The 13780-nt window shown below is 32.9% G+C and overlaps 2 protein-coding genes across 2 annotated transcripts in view; both read left to right on the forward strand.

The window, feature by feature from the left end:
- The first annotated feature begins 959 nt into the window (after positions 1-959).
- On the forward strand, positions 960-11131 carry LOC140044703 (G-protein coupled receptor GRL101-like). The gene is made up of 16 exons (XM_072089333.1): positions 960-1152; positions 1408-1533; positions 1814-1930; positions 2328-2438; positions 2751-2903; positions 3436-3552; positions 3747-3863; positions 5488-5596; positions 5716-5808; positions 6323-6394; positions 6770-6841; positions 6939-7010; positions 7263-7334; positions 7865-8928; positions 9324-9487; positions 10279-11131. The coding sequence occupies exons 9-16, from the start codon at positions 5777-5779 to the stop codon at positions 10333-10335; spliced, it is 1605 nt and encodes a 534-aa protein (XP_071945434.1). The 5' UTR covers positions 960-1152; positions 1408-1533; positions 1814-1930; positions 2328-2438; positions 2751-2903; positions 3436-3552; positions 3747-3863; positions 5488-5596; positions 5716-5776; the 3' UTR covers positions 10336-11131.
- Positions 11132-13078: 1947 nt separating this feature from the next.
- LOC140044699 (uncharacterized) overlaps positions 13079-13780 on the forward strand; it is a 30261-nt gene continuing 29559 nt past the window's right edge. Inside the window, exon 1 of the mRNA XM_072089328.1 lies at positions 13079-13111. The gene's annotated coding sequence lies outside the window, so the exon portion shown is untranslated. The remainder of the gene's footprint in view (positions 13112-13780) is intronic.

The raw sequence follows: 13780 nt of genomic DNA on the forward strand, positions 1-13780 counted from the left end.
TTTACTTGTACATCTGGAACTTGTATTCTAAGTTCATTACAATGTGATGGAAATTTTGATTGTCCAGATAAAAGTGATGAAGCACCACATTGTATCCAAGGTAAACCAAATCATGTCATTTTCTTTTTTTTAGTTGTAAATCTTCATTTACTGTAAATCGTCATTTACTGTAAATCGTATAGCCGCGATAGAGTATACGGTTTGAAAATACATTTTTTAACTTAAAAAATATAATATTGTATTTCATTAATATGTAACAATGTAAAGGAATAACGTACACGATGACGTCATAAAGAATCGTTAGCATAAAAGTAACACTGGTCTAATACTTTATCAAACTAGCATAAGCCAAATAATAAATATATATAAAAATAATATCAACCTCATTTTTGAAAGAGTACCGTAGTTCTATTAAACCTTCTATGCAACATTCTATACAAGAGAACAAATATCGCAAACTCTTCGATATTATGCAAATGCAAATTATGTATGCAAATATCTGGCTGCAGTGTGGCAAAGATATACATATCTGAGACAACTTATATAATATGTTTGTCTCAGCCTCAATGTAAGTATCCGACCGAAAGATTTCGTAAATCATTGAATGACATTAAAATTAAATATAAATCAATGATGTTGCGTAGCACTGTGTAAATTATATATAAATCATACTGTAAATTATAGAAACAGTGCTCATATTCGGAACATGATCTCATAATCGCGTCGAGCATAGCTCATTGGCGAAACATGCATTTCTCCTTGTTCCTTTCGCAAGAAGGAATGTCTCCTAAATTAGGTTGTCTCAATGGAGGGGTTCTATAGTATCATGAATCCCTCAGCATTCATAAGTTTGTTCGATTTTTACAATTTAAATAAATTTAATGTTTGTCTCTTGGTTCGTTTTGCACTCAGATTGTTACCAGACGACTGACGGATCTGACTATCGAGGGACACGAAATTTCACAGAAGAGCAAGTGGGTTGTTTGAAATGGACAAGCCATGCTAAAGGAACTGGTGCAATATATCCAGAAAATTACATTGGTAAAGGTATTGGTGATCACAACTTTTGTCGAAATCCAAACGAAAGACGCCGGCCATGGTGCTATACAGAGGATTTTTATGAAATTAAAGAGTGTAGAGTTTCAGATTGTGGTAAGTTAAAGTATCAAAAAGGGTAAACCATACAGCTACAGATGTTTCAGTTTTAGGTTTTAGGTAGTTTCCGAATATATATACATTTTTTTGTATAAACCAATTTTTTAAAATACATTAGTATTTGGCTATTTTGACTTCATGACTGGTATTAACGTTAATGCTTTTTTAAACTTTTATTTTATACTTATTTTTATACTTGTAAGGAATGTCCCTGAGAAAATACATCAAAACAACAGTTGAATCCCATTTTAGTTTCAGAACCAGATAATAATTGTCCAATTACAAGCTTCCGATGTTTATCCGGTCATTGTATTCCCTATTCATTTTGTTGTGATCATAAATCTGATTGTCCGGATAATTCGGATGAAGCAGGTTGTAGTAAGTAATGTGTTTATACAACCATTGATCAGTTTAATATAGTTTTTTAGTAATGTGCCATACTCATCCCTTGAAAAGATGATATCTTTATCATTCTTATTACTTAAAATTGATATAATAGTATCATTCTTAGTTATGTTTCTTTTTGCGTTGTTAGAAATTCCTTTTTTGCAACGCGCGAATAGCACAAGTGTATGTATGATAAAGCCAAACCCAATTGCCGTCTAGGATCTTAGAACACACTTGTGCTATATTTAAACCAGTATTTCTTTGTTTCTAGCATTCATTAATTGTACCGAAAGCGAATTTGCATGTGATAATGGTCGTTGTTTGGATTCATCATTAAGATGCAATGCTGTTACGGATTGTATAGATGGATCTGACGAGAGAAAATGTGGTTAAGTAGTCATTACACTAAAACTGTAGATATTATGTATAATAATGATTATTATTATTAACTATAACATCAGTACAGGTCCAAAGCCCTCTCCTCTTGCTAAGATTCATTCAGCCTGCGACAATACTTACCTTTTAAGTAAACAGAATAATATTTATTGACATAACATTGACATCAGTGGCACTCAGTCTATGAAAGGTACAAAAATCACAACCAATTTACAATAATACAATAACAAAACTAAATATCTTATGAACTTTCCAAATATGTTATGTTTCCAACGTTGTTGGAATGTACTAATACAGTATACCTGGGAACGGCACTTTGTACGCGTCCAATATTTCTCGAGCCACATGTGTGTTGATCAACTCCAACTCTATCAAACATATCTTTACAGGTAAATGTAGCTCGAACTTTCTAAGATGTAGCGATGGAAAGTGTTTGCACCCAAAATACACATGTGATGGAGAATCTGATTGTCCCGATGGCACTGATGAAAAAAACTGTGGTACATTGTTCATATTTTTATAATTGAATTAGTGAATTTTAATAAAAAATCATTTTATTTGAATGAAACATTATTTTTTTTATAAATTATTTATTTTTACACTTATAAGTGAAAATTAATTATATGTAAGCCAAAAAGTATAACATTATTTATTATTTGTTGTTGGAGGTTGCTAAGTATGTTGAATACCGTAGTGCCCTTTACCCGGTCGGTCAGGAACGATTAGACTGATTGTATTGTGTACAAAAACAATGAATGTTTATGAGTGCGAAATATTTGTGTTTTATTGTTAATCTTATTCTTGCATAACAGAAAGTGTTTCGTCAACATCCGTATGTGGTACAGAAAAATTCAAGTGCCAAAATAAACTTTGCATAGATCTACGTTACTTGTGTTTATTGGATTACGATCATTATTTATATATTAAGAAAGGGTGTCGTGATAACAGTCATCTACAGAATTGTGGTAAGAAGTATAATGATTTGACAGACAGTAAATCAGTAAATATAATGACATTCTAACATACATGTTTTAATTTTTAAAGTATAATACATTCAACATTTCCATAATTATAACATTGAAACAGAAAAAAAACGGATAAACATTATGTACTCATTTATTTCTATAACTTTTAAGATTACACTGATAATGTTGTTTAGCGTAACAACGAAACATGTTTGCTCATTTTATCATAAAGCTCAAGTTTATTCTAATTTTATTATGCTGTCGGAAGTTCGGCAACATTATTCGCTACATCACCTTAACACTTCGGTGTCAATCAAGGATTAGGAAAGTTGGTAAAACTCTCGAAAAAAGAGCTGACATAAAATACTTAAACAATTGCAAATCGTTTTTCCAAAACGTTAATTATCTATTTATTTATTATTTAGATCATCTTTTGTCTATGATTTTTTTTTATTTTCCCCAAAACATCAAATGTTTGTCAAATTGGTTTTATATTATTTTGGATGGACCATTTAAAAATGTATTTTTACAGATTCGTATGAATGTCCACCAAACACTTACAAATGTCCGGACTCGTACTGCATCACAATCAAGAGTCGATGTGATGGACATAAAGATTGTGCGCATGGTGAAGATGAAGATTTCTGTGGTAGGCTCAAGTCTTAATGTACACATACATCTATAATGAATAATAAATTAATCTGTTCTAGCTGGGTTAAAATATGAAAATTCGATATTGTAGAAAACACAACTGTATTTTATTGTGGTAATCTAATCAAAACCCTGGAATGAATTACTGTAATAAAATGGAATTACACTTTTTAAATGTATTTCTTTTCACAGACGATTATGACTGTCCAGGATACTTCAAATGTCAAGATGCGTCAAATTGTATTTCTCAAGATCGTGTGTGTGATGACATCAAAGACTGTCTTCGTGGGGATGATGAACTTTTCTGTAGTAAGCTTTATATGTATTTATATCTTTATCGTATTCATCAATCAGTTGCTACTTCAGAATACAGAAATATAGCATGTAATGTAAAACAATGTTAAAGTTTATATTATATACAGCCAGCCACTGAGGTTTGAAATTTAGTATAACCATTATTTTAAAATTATATACGACCTTGAAGATATCATTGTAAGAAACATTCTACAATAATACTGACAACTCAGTTGATTAGTGTCACAGGCAGTTATAACAAAGTGTGACAGCCAGTTATAACAAAGTACTTCTTAGCTTATTTGTTACAAAGTGCGTCAACACTTATTACAAAGTGCGTCAACACGTATTACAAAGTTCATCAACACTTTGACAAAGTTCATCAACACTTATTACAAAGTGCGTCAGGTTATTACAAAGTGCGTCAAAAACACTTATTACAAAGTTCGTCAACACTTATTACAAAGTTCGTCAACACTTATTACAAAGTTCGTCAACACTTATTACAAAGTTCGTCAACACTTATAACAAAGTTTGTCAACACTTATAACAAAGTTCGTCAACACTTATTACAAAGATCGTCAACACTTATTACAAAGATCGTCAACACTTATTACAAAGTTTGTCAACACTTTTTACAAAGTTCGTCAACACTTTTTACAAAGTTCGTCAACACTTTTTACAAAGTTCGTCAACACTTTTTACAAAGTTCGTCAACACTTTTTACAAAGTTCGTCAACACTTTTTACAAAGTTCGTCAACACTTTTTACAAAGTTCGTCAACACTTTTTACAAAGTTCGTCAACACTTTTTACAAAGTTCGTCAACACTTTTTACAAAGTTCGTCAACAATTTTTACAAAGTTCAACACTTTTTACACAGTTCAACACTTATTACACAGTTCAACACTTATTACACAGTTCAACACTTTTTACACAGTTCAACACTTTTTACACAGTTCAACACTTTTTACACAGTTCAACACTTTTTACACAGTTCAACACTTTTTACACAGTTCGTCAACACTTTTTACACAGTTCGTCAACACTTTTTACACAGTTCGTCAACATATATTACACAGTTCGTCAACATTTATTACACAGTTCGTCAACATTTATTACACAGTTCGTCAACATTTATTACACAGTTCGTCAACATTTATTACACAGTTCGTCAACATTTATTACACAGTTCGTCAACATTTATTACACAGTTCGTCAACATTTATTACACAGTTCGTCAACATTTATTACACAGTTCGTCAACATTTATTACACAGTTCGTCAACATTTATTACACAGTTCGTCAACATTTATTACACAGTTCGTCAACATTTATTACACAGTTCGTCAACATTTATTACACAGTTCGTCAACATTTATTACACAGTTCGTCAACATTTATTACACAGTTCGTCAGGTTAAAATAAATCCGTATTTTGATACTCGGAGATATTATATATAACACATTTCTTGTATATTTACACTATTTAAGACTGAATTATTATTATTATTTTCGAGACATAGTTTATTTAACAATAATCCCTTTTTAAACCAAATGACGAACTCTCCTCTAGCAATTACAGCTAGAGAAATAATGTATTATATAACTGTAAATATATTGATTATGTTTATCTTAGATTTAACATGCCCTGACGGATGTAACTGCCAAGGTCTTTCTTATATCTGCACTGGGACAGAATGGACAAAATATAAAGCTGAACTAATTCCACTAGATATAAGATATTTGTATGTATTACGTTTTATTGTATCATACTGGTTCACATAAGTACTCGCATATTAATTATACAAGTATAAGTAACTCAATTATATTGATTTATAAATAAGAAGATTTGCTTATTTTTTAGAAACGTGAGCAAGGTTTCCGTACATCCATTTAAGGGTGTTTCTAGAGATGAACTACTTTTCATGAAGTTACAATACCATTATCTTGTAGCCCTGTAAGTATTTTAGATACAGTTACCGTAAAGCTCTGATTATAGATTACTACCGTATTAATTTTGGTCACATCCCATGTTTTTGTTATAGTGTTATGCTTAGACAATAAACAAGCAACACGATTACTCGGTACCGTTCACTTTATTCATTCGTTGTGCACAACCTTCTGCTCGGAACTCCCTCCCTTTATAAATACCGCGTCTATTTAAACCAACACACAGGTGGAAAATATGCAAATAAGTCATTGCGCACCACAAAAGACTATAGACGTCACAACAATTACCAGTTAGACCACAGCTTTACTGTCTATTTGGTTAATTTTGCTTCATAATGGTTTAGAAAAAATGTTTCCAACCAACACAATGTTGTGTTATGTATTGTTGATGAGTAGAATTTGCTTCAGTGTTCATTAACGGGTATGTCGGAATTCTGTCGAGGAATAACAGACAAAAATAACTAACTTAACTTGTTAGCCGTTAATAGTTCTCTCACAAAACCTATTTATTATTATTGTAGCGATATATCTGGGAATAATATCAGAGTCATCACCAACAACATGTTTAGTGAGCTAGCGAATCTGAAACGCCTGTACGTAAAAAAACCTGTTGAATAAATAATATTGAGACTAGTTACAATGATGATGATGATGATGATGATGATGATGATGATGATGATGATGATGATGATGATGATGATGATGATGACGACGACGACGACGACGACGACGACGACGACGACGACAAAAACGACGACGACAAAAACGACGGTGACGGACGACGACTCACTATGAGTGACGACAAATGCGTGGCTACAATGGAATAAAAATAATCTAATTTAAAGTATGATAAAATAGTGGATACAAATTTTGAGTTAAGTGATGATGTAAGGTGCTTGTTTTATGTTGACCGTAGATATTAGCTCTAACATTGCATTGGTAATATATTGTCATGATTTTTACTTTAGATATATTCAAGAAAACAAATTAACGAAACTAGAAGATAATGTCTTTGAAAATGCAAACAATTTACTTTACCTGTAAGTACTAATTTTAAAAATACAAAATACAAAATGTATATTTAATGTGATCGTAGTATTCCTTTAAACAAGGTTTCCGTATACTTGATTATTGTAGAGATATGCACGCTAACGGAATAAAGCAGTTAAACAGACACACATTTTCAGGTTTAAATAAACTTGAATATTTGTAAGTAACATTCATTTATAATTGAAAGAACAACATTCCAATGGTTTTCTATAAAAGAAATGTATATAATTTGTCAATAGAAGTATCTTAGAAATGCATGTTAATGTATGCGGTATAAGTTGTGCGTTTCACCACCATAGGTATCCTCTGCCAGTTACCGTATAAAGCCCGATACATCTGTACGTAAAGTAAAACTTTAAATAGGTACACATACATAAATAGAAATGCTATATTATGTATTATTTATAACAGAGATATATCTGACAATAATATTGACCTGGAGAATAAAGATATCTTCGTGGACTTACAGTCTCTGAAAACATTGTAAGTTTATTCTTTTTTATGGGTCCGTTTTCAATGTTACTGTAATAGGTTTGAGAAGGATATTGTGTGTCCCTTTCACATCGCTTAGCAAAACTCCGGAGTTTACAAACACTGGTACATAACACTAGCATGTTGTTTATTGTGAATTAAGAAACAACTCCGGAGTTCAACTCCTGGGTCAAATACCTGATGAGTGATGTACTCCGCTCTTTTTATTTCAAAACACCGGTTTTGCGGGACTGATGTGAATTGGATCGCTCCGATGTTACTAGTTGAAGTGAAGGGTTCTAGTGCTCCAGAGACAAGTTGGTGTTTCTTGGTGGGTAATGTAAAGGGACTATACACAGAGTTGGTTGATGTTGATGGGTTTTTATTATATTTCATCCTAACTACTTGAATGCACAATACCAGATACACATTAAAAGAAAATATTACAAAATCCAAAAGAATAATTACTGGTTATTAATTTAACTTAAATTTTCTCAAGAAAAAGCTTGACTCGGTGATTATTATTAGTTTGGTCTTTTCAGAAAATCGGATGACTACTTCTTTTGTTGTTTGTTGGATTCGGCCCGGCATATCGAGTGCACACCAACTGCCGATATATTTTCTTCTTGCGAAAATTTAATGCAAAATCAAATCATTCGGGTTTTCTTATGGATTTTTGGTTTAAGTGCACTGCTTGGAAACATGTTTGTAATTTTCTGGCGATGGAAGCATTGGCCTACAACGAGAAGTCTTTGTTCCAAGCAGTATATTCTCATCACAAATTTGGCCGTAGCAGATATGCTCATGGGAATATATTTGCTGATAATTGCAACTGCCGATGTCCTCTTTCGAAACAATTATGTGATCCATGCTAACGATTGGAAAGCAAGCGTAGCCTGTACGTTTGCAGGAGTCTTAGCATTTCTATCAAGCGAATCATCCGTGTACATTTTAAGCGTCATTAGTTTTGATAGATTTCTGCACATTGCATTTCCGTTCGCAAACGTTCATTTTACACAGAAAACAATAAAAGGCGTTATTGCATTTGGATGGGTTCTGACGCTGGTTATGAGTATTCTGCCAGTATTACCGATCCCCTACTTTAACAATGAGTTTTACGGTGTAACCAGTGTGTGTCTTGCATTGCCATTGACGTCGGAAAAAGTGAGAGGATGGGAATATACCGCTGCCATTATAATTGGATTCAATACCTTGTGTTTCTTGATCATCTTTGTATGCTACACCGCGATTTTCATGTTTATAAAAGCATCTAGCAGAAACATTAAACAAACAGGAACAAATAACTCTGACAAGAATCAACACATTGCAATTGCTATGCGAATGGCTTTTATTGTTGCTACAGATTTCTGCTGCTGGGTACCAATTATAGTAATGGGCATTTTATCATTGACGAGAACAGTTTACATACCACCAGAGGCATATGCATGGGCAGCGGTGTTCGTCTTGCCAATCAATTCAGCAATTAACCCTTATCTATATACGTTTGTAACTCTGAAGAAACGTCAGAAACAGAGGAATGTGTCTAAATACGTAACAGAAAAAACAAACGAATGTTCAGGTATGAAAACAGGCGAACGAGAGTACGGTACGTTTACTATAAGTAATCAATACATTAAAGGACAACAACGAGAAACATATTTTAACAACGTTAGGGATGTACATATGATTTTAGAACAATCGCAAGATTTAGGATTTTGCCGCGCGCGCTCACCGTACAGCCGTAATTGCTGTGACGTCACACAAGTGCATGGCAAAATCAACCTCATTAGTTTTCACTGTTGTGAACACATAATAGATAGTTACCGTCACTTCAATTGCTAATGTACATCCCTAATACGTTGTTAAAATATGGTTCTCGGTCAAGTTGTCCTTTAAATAGTAGGGCCTATAGATAGAGCCAAATTTCCACTTTAAACATCTACTCATCATACTCTAGAAAAGTAACACATATTACAGTACAACATTTTTGTTTCACTTAAGGTACACATTTTACGAAGACGTCAAACGAAAGGACGGTCGTAGAAATGATTGAATATATCATACGATCACAAAAACTATCCGATAAGAGTGTTAACGTTGAAATCTTACAGCATCTTTCAGAGGTACTGGATCTAGCTAAGAAGTATAATACTGACATTTCACAGGTACGTACAAGTTGAGTGTGGCTTCAATCGAACATCCTACGAAAAAACCCGTATTTTGCTGATTTTGGTCATTGTAATAATAAGGTTTAACGCAAATAGCGTTCGCGAAGCATGGTGGGAAGAATTTGGGAGCAAACGTCACGACGCGTACGTACGTGATTTGTTGTTTGTATGTACACGTAGTGACTTTTGCAATGATGTTCCTCGCGAAATCAAGCTATTTGCGATAAACCTTATCGGTCTGAAAAAGAAGATTGTGAATCATGTTTTTCCGGTAGAAAGCAAACTCAAGTTTTTTTTTCTCCTAACTTTGTAATAATAATTAATTTCATTTCGTTTCATTTCATTTATTCCACATTTATTTAGTCATCAATTACAGTACATCATAATTACAGTACAACTGAAAACAGGGATCCTGCATAAAAAAGCTGTAGCTTCGTTTTTTTGTAGGACCCTTTTACATAAGAACAAGTATATAGAACTTAAATAAACAAAGGTGTTGTTAATCAGCATATAGTGATAACAAGTATTTTTGACCTGTTTTTTTATACATTTATTTTGTTTCTTTAAAATAACCGGTTTATTACCACCATTACAAGTGAATTCTTTCCACAATTTTGGTCCATATGTGTATAAACTGTTGACTGCAAGTTAGTCTTGTGAAGGGAATTTCGAATTCAGTTTCTGTTATGAGGTTATGAGTAGGCCTAATACTGTCACAGTAATTAAAAATATTTAAAATGTGATGTAATCTGTGTATTTTGTGAATTATTATTTTTTTTAAAAATTAGATTGACGTTGGAAATCGTTTACATCCTAACATAGTGACGACAACAACCAAGTTATGAAATTTTAAAATGTAAATGTAATTAGTCGATTCTGCTTCATTTTTCGCATATTGTTTAATGTCGACGACGAAGATAGATTAAACGAGTCATGGTACTCTTTGTAGATTGAATGGTTAATGTATAAGTAGTGTTGTTATTGTTATACACTAATCGAATTGTTTTTTTAATGTGACATGAAAAGATCTCTCCGCCGATCACGTGACATTTCTTCACATTTACACTGCGAGCAATTACGTCACTTTTGTTTTTAAATGTAAATGTATCAGTGAAATGTGTTTCTGTTTATTTATGTAACCAAGACGACACAGCCACAGGTCGGATTAGCGCCGGATATTATTATTAATATCTATTATGTAAAACGCTTAGGTTACAAAACAAATATGTATATTAGTTTAATTATTCAATCCTTTCGAAACAATATTGTTGCTCTATATAATTGGTAGACAGTGACACTGAATTTAAAGTCTCGTACAATTATATAGCTTAGTGTATGTTGTTGTAATAAACCGACACCGATTGTTTTGTAGCCGCACCATACATTAGAAACCGATTGTTTTGTAGCCGCACCATACATTAGAAAGCGTGTATAATATAATTATCCTAGTTGTATTTATCCAGCTTCTGTCAATACTTATTATAACTACTGCACGGTAAAGTACCGTACATCTCATGAATTATCGTATGTTAAGCTGAGGTGGTCGCGATGAAGAAATTTGACTACGTCGTATATTTGCAACTTAATTTTGTGGAATGGTTTGCGGCATAATATACATCGACTTTTACAAGCATTTCCGTGAATACATAAGTAATTTAAATCTCTGTACAATAGAGAATAAAGTTGGAATTTCCATGTTCATTGTGTTGGTGTGTTATGTTTCCAACAACGTCACTATAAAAACTCAAATGAAATCCGGTTCTAGAACCAGTAGAAAACAAGACAAAACGAAATATATGCCACGCGTAATGTTATTTGATTTGTATTGGCTTACCTGTCCGGTAATTGAAATACTACAACTAAGCAAGATTTCTCTGGTTGGTAACCAAGGTAAGCGTTTTTTATTGTTAATCCCGAGACTGAGTTTGCTTTAACCGACTAAACCTGTTCAACAACCCTCGTCATCAGAGATCTCAATATTCCAAATTAACAAACACTATATTTGAAGGAGAATACATAATTGAACCAATTTAATTATATAAATTATAAATACTAATATACTTCTAGTTTTTCTTTATGGTTATAATTCCAGAGAAATCTCTCAACAAAAAATATAACACAATATTCAACATTTTCACGTCTAGTATATTATTTATTTAGATGTATTATTATTATTATTATTATTTAATAATTTAATATTAATATATTCTATTTTCAGGATAGTTGTTTAATTGTTTAAAAAATAAACTAGAAATACAGGATACAACTTGTTTGGTCAATACAACCTACCATTAGTTATGTGGTTATTCAATTTGCATATTATAATAGTTTTGTAGAGTCTAATGTGTGTATATTGATGTCAATTACCAAAATAACACGAGGAGCTGTTATTTGTATAAAAATATGTATATATTCTTTAAACCGATGGCAGATATCGTGACTAGATCACTGCTGGGAAATTTCGTATGCCTGACTGGATATCGATTCGTTTCTTTTCTATATTTTTATCAGGGAAGAGTGACACTCTTTCCTGCATTTCGTGCTGTTGTAATAGAAAACAGCCGATAATTGACGACGTGGTTCATATCTAACGCCCAATAAACATCATGCAGTATCGTCTGTTCACGGCAACAAGCCCACAAAACCATGAGCACCGTACCTAACTCCAATTATGAACGGTTCGAACCAAGGAAAGCTGGGCACTCCATCCAAACAACTGGCTAGCAGAAAGCATTGATATAAAGACTATTGTATGTGTCAGAGGAGGATACAGTATCACATACTGGATGGAAGAAGACGCATTAGATGTACTGCATTATGTATAGTGTCGTTAGACATAGAATAATCACCCGGGCCGATTCTGTATCATGTTTCCAAAATGCCATGGATATTGATATTAATTGAACGTCAAATATTCATTGATGAGGGTTTCCAAAGATTCGTAATATTTGTCGAGGATGTATGTACACTGGTGTGTGTTTAGATTTTCCATTTGCGAGTGCAACTAATGGATCTGTCGATCGCGTGGATATAATATTTCAGTCATTGTTCAATTCAAAGCCTAATATTTCAGTGAATCACAGAACTACTATAAATAGGCATACACCGGATGGGAAGCCAACCATAGAATATTTTTGAATTTAGTATTGACTTTTCTCAATTGAACAATCACTACTATACACTATTTAATATAATGACACAATGTAATATAAAACAACTAATCCTCAAATGATTACGCACACGACTTGCGTGCGTAGCACCCTTAATTACACTTTAAATTATCCGATACATTTCATAATAATACCTGTTTCTAAAAAAGAATAGTCAATGCCAAGCCTCATTATTCATCACAACCACCAGCCCATGCAATAACCTTATATAAAAATACAGTATTGTTTACAAAGAAAACTGGTATTTTAGTGTTGTGTTATATAGATAAAGAGACAGTGGTGACGTGTCGTCATTAGGAATTCTAAAATACTGAATAAAAAAACCTTTTTTTTTAAAACCTCGAAACGTTTCTTTTTAAAATCTGGACTTTCTGGGCTCTTGTATTTATACTTTTAATTGTCGAATGGAATATACATAGAACTATGTCACTACTCGATGAAGTAACTGCAGGTAATTTTTCATGTTATTATGTATCATGTAAGAACCAATCTTTTGAAAAAACCTAGGCCTATGTTTTCACAATTTTAGACGAGGTAAATAAAGTCTTGCAAGGCAGCAGTATTTACACTTTATGAGCACAGCACTAGTATTGATACATGTGCGTAGTCCGTAGAAAATGGTTGGAAGGCGTCGAGGGTTCGAACGAAACCTAATCTCCCGCCCCACCCTCCCCTAAAGTGCCTTTTGAATTAGACATGAGGTATGGTAAATGCTATGCTGGACTACACTAAGCTCATGACGATCGTTAAATGTGGAGTAAATTTTTTTTCAATTTTTTTAACCAATTGTTAATTTAGTACTCGACAAAGGTGCGAGTGGATTAACAATATTTATCAAATACTGTAGGCCTACTTTGGTAGGATAATTGTACTGTACCACAAATCGGTGTCTTCGGTAGGTAAGCATGAAAAGTAAGCTTATTAAGAAATCACAGCAATGAGCATAAGAACAAAAGCATGCGTTAAATTAATCGGAAATTGGTTATCCGCAACGAAGTTGCAGGATAACCTCTTGTGATTGTACGAAATCATCATCATCATCATCATCATCAACTTTTTGGTTATCCGCAACGAAGTTGCAGGATAACCTCTTGTGATTGTACGAAATCATCAACATCAA

Source organism: Antedon mediterranea, chromosome 3, assembly GCF_964355755.1.
Source record: "Antedon mediterranea chromosome 3, ecAntMedi1.1, whole genome shotgun sequence".
In the NCBI taxonomy this organism is placed as follows: Eukaryota; Metazoa; Echinodermata; class Crinoidea; order Comatulida; family Antedonidae; genus Antedon; species Antedon mediterranea.

Coding starts and splice junctions, on each gene's coding strand:
- LOC140044703 (XM_072089333.1), top strand. CDS start 5,777: ATGAAGTTACAATACCATTATCTTGTAGCCCT. Junction 6,842..6,938: donor GCAAACAATTTACTTTACCT/GTAAGTACTAAT, acceptor TGATTATTGTAG/AGATATGCACGCTAACGGAA. Junction 8,929..9,323: donor AACAGGCGAACGAGAGTACG/GTACGTTTACTA, acceptor GTTTCACTTAAG/GTACACATTTTACGAAGACG.